At 50.6% G+C, this 6,307-nt stretch overlaps 1 protein-coding gene across 1 annotated transcript; it reads left to right on the top strand.

Moving 5' to 3' along the window:
• Positions 1-4,770: 4,770 nt before the first annotated feature.
• HOXA13 (homeobox A13) lies at positions 4,771-6,307 on the top strand. The gene is made up of 2 exons (XM_053958093.1): positions 4,771-5,443; positions 6,063-6,307. Exons 1-2 carry the CDS (start codon positions 4,771-4,773, stop codon positions 6,305-6,307), a joined length of 918 nt encoding a protein of 305 aa, XP_053814068.1.

Genomic DNA, 6,307 nt, shown 5'->3' with positions numbered 1-6,307 from the left:
ACGGAAAAAAAAAATCCAAAACAAAACACCAAACCCAAAAAAAACCCGCTGAGTGAAACGATCTTCTGAGACCTGGCTGCATAAAGATTAGAACGTGTCCCACACATCGTGTGAAAGCGGTGACATGGTTTTCCAGCACACCTTTTTCATAGGTGGTGCCGTTTGAATGTTTGGGTCTACTGAAATAGATAGGTTCGTATCTAGTGTGCGCCTGAGGATTGTTAGGGCGCCTTCACAAATTTTCCCGAGCTCTTCCCCTTTTGCATTTGCTTTTACAAATTCTTCTTATTTTGTAATTATCACAGCACCCCCCTTAGCACGCAGTGGGAGGGAGAGAGTTAAGATGTCCTGCGAAACCCGCTCGTAAAGCTGCTTACTTCCATTAGAAACACATGAATATCCTGAAAGACACAGTATATTTAAAACGGATTCAGGAATGTTTATCTCAATCCCTGATGCTTTAGAAATTGTGGAAGAAAACAGCCGTGACAGTACTGCTCCAAATTACCCTTCTGGCAGGTAAATTTCATTTGCTCATGAAAATCAAATTCGATTAAGGCTCTTGGTCCTGCTACCATTTTACTCCCGCTTCTTCCAAGAATCCTGAACTCTGCAGGACGATTATTATTAGTGACTAAGATCACCGTCTAGCTCCTCCATTATCAGCTGAGATATTTTAGCGGGTTTAGGGGGATTTAACTCCGTGACAAACATACATTTTCAGCAATCAGACGCGATTTTTTTCCTTCATGCTTATTAATTAGCTCTAAGCAGTGCATGAAAAAATAAGAGTGAATTTCTTTCGGCAACAGTTTGGGGTTGGGTTGGATTTTTTGGTTTTTTTGTTTGTTTGTTTGTTTGTTTGTTTGTTTTTCTGTATTCGTAGATCGTGATTAACCTACAAGAAATCAGTGTTCTCCTCAGCCAGGCATTCCCGCTGCAGGGCTGCGGAGGGTGCATGTGTGTTATCACACAAAGACGGGTCTGGGAGGGAAAAAAAAGGCTTTTTAGATATTGAGCCGTCAAACTCCGCATTTTCAAAATTCGTCTTTCAACTGAAAGGACTTCTGGTTTCTCTAAGAGAAAGCTTAGGGCCTCTTTAAGTGCATGAATGACCGTATTCCTATCACATAAAAAGGTTTAAAAATAGTTTATATTTTCACGTTTAAGGCCATATTGCTGCAGTCCTCACTGGCAAGACTATTCTTAGCTTCATGGCGTCAGGAACGCACACAGTGACCTGTTTTAAAGCACTTGTAAGGGCCAAATTCCACTCTCGCTTACACCTGCGAAGTGGGTGAAATGCTTCTGACCACTCTCGATGCAACGAGGTTAAAAAATGCCACTTAAGCATTTTATAATACCTGAGATGAGCATGCAGTGTACCGCGATGGGTGACCACCATCAGTTAGAAATTGCCTGCCTATGAAAAGATTCAGGACCTTTTAAAATCCTCCTCAACTTGATCATGGTTGTTCATAGTCCAGCTCCCCCAGGAATTAATACTCGTTTTAGAGGGAACGATTCAACAGATGCATTTCTCTCCAAGTTGTTTCACACTCAATATAAATGCAAAGCAGTTCGGAGGTTTGCATTAGTTCTCCTGGAAATCTCTATGGTTCTACCATGCGCTTGCATGTGCTGTATTCTAACATTATTTCACAAGAAAAAGACCCCAAAAAATTGGAATAAGCTTTGATTAGTCTGTCGATTGCATGTATGGAAGCATTTAATTATCAATTAACTTTTCCAAAGACGCTCAAATCAAGCAGTAGCTTCAAGTAAACTCCTTAGTTTTGGTCAACTTATCCAGCTCATCCCAAGACTTACATTGTGAAAAGCAAAAGCTCTTCCACAAGTGGTAGGGAATGGTATATGTTCAAGGCTAGGGGGAAAGGCTCGGGAGTGTTTTTATCCTTGGTGTTCATTACAAGGTCCGCGATTTTCGAAGAACATCTGTTCTGCCCGATGTCTTCAGTCCTCGCGGTTCCTTTCTAACATTTAATGGCAGATACCCATTAAGGTAGGAAGAAATTATAGCCGAGGAATTAAAATTTGGAATTGCGGGCATCAGAAATATCTGATAAGGCTTTTCTGCTCTCTCGGTGTCAATAATTTATTAAAAGTCATCTAAATGAAGAAAGCAAAACAAATAGTGTCTGACAACACTATTTTTCTTATGGTGCATACACAGATGTCATTTTTACCTATTTTGAGGAAACAGTCCCGTTCCCGAAATCCTCCTCACATCATGGCAAACAGGGAAAGAGGACTGTTGTATTACTGCTCTTATCATCAGTGAAAAGCATGGCCTTCTTCCATAATTATTAAATAGATCTCTAGAGTGAGTAAGAGATGCAGAGAAGGGAGAAAAGTTAGCTCTCTAATCTAATCTCCCTTCTTCTTCTAGCACACAGGGCTGGAACAGCCCCAGGAGGGTAAACAAAACAAAATAACAACCACCAAAAGTCAGCAGACCGGATGCTCCCCCTTGCCCCCCGCTCTGACACCCCACACACACTCCTCGTACAGTTTGCACCGGGGCTGAAAGCTACGGTTCCACATGACTTCTCCCTCCTTGTAGAAAGGAGCTTGAAAAGTAGAGGCAGATAAGCGAGAAACTCTCTGCGGCTGAGGGGAGTTTGGAGGGGGGGGGGCTGGGGAGGGGGGTAGAGGGGAGCTGGAGAGATTAGTGTTCTCATGGCTACCCGCTTTTTAACAAATCAGACAGATCTTCGGGCTCTGAATGACAGTTCTCACATTGGCTAGACTGCAACTTTCAACTTGACCTTGGCCTCTAGCCGTGTCTAACTCGTATGTAAAACAGCGCTGCCCCATAGAGCTGCCTCCCCTTCCCACTTCTCCTCCCTCGTCCTGCAAAGCGATTTTCAGAAGCAGCCTCGAGAAAACCGAGGGAAACAAACCGAACCAACTCATGGCAGTCAAGCAATGTTTGGCCGGGGGAATCCTCAGGTTTCAAAACTGGAGCCTGGAAGAAAAGGGAAAATATGCGTGGAATAAATATTTGCTTTTGGCCATGAGGAAAAATGATGAAAAGAGTGTGCGAAATTAAAGTGAGAATATTTTACTGGCTACAATGAAGGAAAAAAGCGGCTAAATGCTGCCAAATTAGCAGGGGGATGGCAGAGACTTCAGGTATCCCAACTCAGGGCACGGAAAAAGCACCTTGAAAAAATATCCTTGGGCGCCAAAGAGCTATTTCTCATGGCTGGCAGCTCTGCGCTAGGCAAGGAAAAGCCTGCTCGGTAACAATGTACGTCCCGGGATTGCTCTGCGCTTGTAGCCATGAGGGCAAAACAATGCTACAACGTCAATGGAAAGCACAATAGGATAATAAATACGCCGAGCTGTCAGACTCAAAACAAAGCAACACGCAATTGGGGAAAAAAATTAGTTTTCAGGATGGGAGTATTTGTGACTGTTTTGTGCACACGCGTGAGGGCTGAGAGCTGTTAACGATGAGGCGAACGCTGCTTTAGGTCAAGTTTATTGATAGCTCAGTGATGGAGGGTTCTGGGTTCAAGGCTGTGCGCTAAAAGCCTAGGGGAGAACAGCATCCGCGCCGGTGGGAAGTGGAAGGATATTAAAAATTGAAATTATTTCACCCTATGAAAAATTCATCCCGAAAAAATAACGGAGTTGTTGGGGTTTTTTCCTAGCATTCACTTGCAAAGTGGTACGGCCTTCAAAAAAACCCCTATTTTTCAGACGATAATCCATTTTGTTTTCCCAGCACACACATACACACAAAAAACGCCGTGAGTCCGTGCACACACCATGCAAGCCGACGTGATATTTTACAGCCGAAAAAGATTCAAGTCGAATCGTAGGCCCAGGGTTTTATTATTACGGCAACAAATAATACAGCTGTATCGCGATGAATATCCAGTTAACTCTCCCGCTCCCCAAGACCTTCCTAAAAGATAATAATAAATAAAATGGGTATTTCCCGGTCAGTTCCTCTTATCTGACTTCTGAGACTTTGTGGCGAGAGAAGCGAGATGGGTCTTGGGCTTTCGACGGGCGGGAAGGAAGGAGGAAAACACCCAGAAAAGACCCCGAGAGGCTCCGTTTCGACAGCTTTATGTGTCCCAGCGTTGCGCGCGAGGAACGATTCTCCTCCCTCAGCTCGCGGTGGGCTCTCCGCGTCACCCGGACGGGGCCCGCCAGCGCTCCCCGGGGAGAGGCGGCGGCTCAGACCGGCGGAGGAAGGGGGTAGAAGGGGTGCGGCTCATCTTCCCCCCGAGACGAGGGGAGGCCTCCGGGCTTTCCGCGGCGCTCGGAGCGGGGAGGGCTCAAGGAAAGCTGCGCAGGGAGAAATCAGGCGGGGTGCCAAGGGGAGCCCCGCACCTCGGGGGGTGCGCCGCGGCAACAACGGGGCCAAAAAGCTGACGCCTCGGTGGCGAGGGAGGGCCAGAGGGAGGAAGGGAGGGAAGGAGAAGGGACGGGCGGCCCCCCCCCCGGCGCCCTCATCCCGCGCGGCGGCGGGACCGCGCCCGCACCCGTGCCCGCGCCCCGGGCCGGGACCCGGCCCCGCGCGCTGATTGCGTTATTTAATTATCTCCACTTTATTCCCTCAGATGTTTATCAGCTGCTTTGCATATCACGTGGGGGCGGGCGGGCCAATGAGGGCCGGCCTGGCGCGACGCTGGCGCGTCAGCCCTGGTCAAGTCCCGGAGATTGAGTATCTCTTTTTTCAGTCTTTGGGGCTTTTAAAAAAGAGCCACTAGTCTCAATGCGGAGCGGGCTATGACAGCCTCCGTGCTCCTCCACCCCCGCTGGATCGAGCCCGTCATGTTCCTCTACGACAACAGCCTGGATGAGATCAATAAGAACATGGACGGGTTTCATGCCGGCAGCAACTTCGCGGCGGCGGCGGCGGCCAACCCCTGCCGCAACCTGATGGCTCACCCTGCGCCCCTGGCCGCCCCCAGCGCCGCCGCCTACACCTCCAGCGAGGCCCCCGCCGCCGGCATGGCCGAGCCCACTGTCAAGCAGTGCAGCCCCTGCTCCGCCGCCGTGCAGAGCTCCTCCGGCGCCGCGCTGCCCTACGGCTACTTCGGCAGCGGCTACTACCCCTGTCGCATGACCCACCACAACGCCATCAAGTCCTGCGCCCAGCCCGCCTCCACCTTCGCCGACAAGTACATGGACACCTCGGTCTCCGGCGAGGAGTTCACGTCGCGGGCCAAGGAGTTCGCCTTCTACCAGGGCTACGCCGCCGGGCCCTACCAGCCGGTGCCCGGTTATCTGGATATGCCCGTGGTGCCCGCCATCGGCGGCCCCGGCGAGCCGCGCCACGACCCTCTTCTCCCCATGGACAGCTACCAGCCTTGGGCCATCACGAACGGGTGGAACGGGCAAGTGTACTGCCCCAAGGAGCAGAGCCAGCCGCCTCACCTCTGGAAATCCACTCTCCCGGGTAATACACCTGCATGGCTCCCCCTGTCTCTTCTTTTCATCCTGCCCCGCTCGGCTCTCCCGGCTATCCCGCCGGCAGGGCTCCGTGATAACCCTCCCGGGCCGACCTTTCGCCGTCCCGCCCGCCGTCCCCGGTCCCATCCCGCCCCGGTCCACACATGCCCCAGTGCCGCTGGAACGGCACCGGTGCCGCCCCCTGCCCCCCGCCGGCGCACGGCACATCCCGCCTCGCCTGGCCGGCCCCGGCGCCGGCCCCGGGAGAGGAAACAGCTGAAAAGGGCCGCGGGAAGGTCTGTGGTATTATTTTCCATAGACCATGAAGTAAGCGAGCTGTGTAAATCTCTGTAGCCTCTCTCGGTCCTTCCCAGAGTCCCTGGCCGGGCTACATGGGGTTTGTTACTGTTTGTCTGTCTGACAGAAAAAGTGCCTTTCGCTGCCTGAAAGCTGTCTGCGGCGGCCAGGAAAGAGGAGTCCCCAATGCTGAGCCGGGCTTTAGTAGCTAAATCGGAGCGGGGCAGGCGGAGGAGTGCGCTCTAACCCTAACCCTTGTACCTCCTGAAGATGTCCTAACCGGTTCGAGCGATTTTCTAACGCTTCCCTGCATGGTTTTTCTGTTCCAGACGTCGTTTCTCATCCCTCGGATGCGAACTCATACAGACGTGGAAGAAAGAAACGAGTGCCTTACACAAAGGTCCAGTTAAAAGAACTCGAAAGGGAATATGCTACAAATAAATTCATAACCAAGGACAAGAGGAGGAGGATATCGGCGACTACAAATCTATCAGAGAGACAGGTCACAATCTGGTTCCAAAACAGAAGGGTCAAAGAGAAAAAAGTGATCAACAAATTGAAGACTACCAGTTAA

This window comes from Vidua chalybeata, chromosome 1 (assembly GCF_026979565.1).
Source record: "Vidua chalybeata isolate OUT-0048 chromosome 1, bVidCha1 merged haplotype, whole genome shotgun sequence".
Lineage (NCBI taxonomy): Eukaryota > Metazoa > Chordata > Aves > Passeriformes > Viduidae > Vidua > Vidua chalybeata.
The sequence above is the reverse complement of the archived record's forward strand: the minus strand, read 5'-3'. Positions and strand labels throughout refer to the sequence as shown.

Excerpts from the sequence above, each read along its gene's own strand:
- HOXA13 (XM_053958093.1), top strand. The coding sequence starts at position 4,771 with ATGACAGCCTCCGTGCTCCTCCACCCCCGCTGGATCGAGCCCGTCATG. Across the intron at positions 5,444-6,062 it reads CTGGAAATCCACTCTCCCGG|ACGTCGTTTCTCATCCCTCG; the intron begins GTAATACACCTG and ends TTTCTGTTCCAG.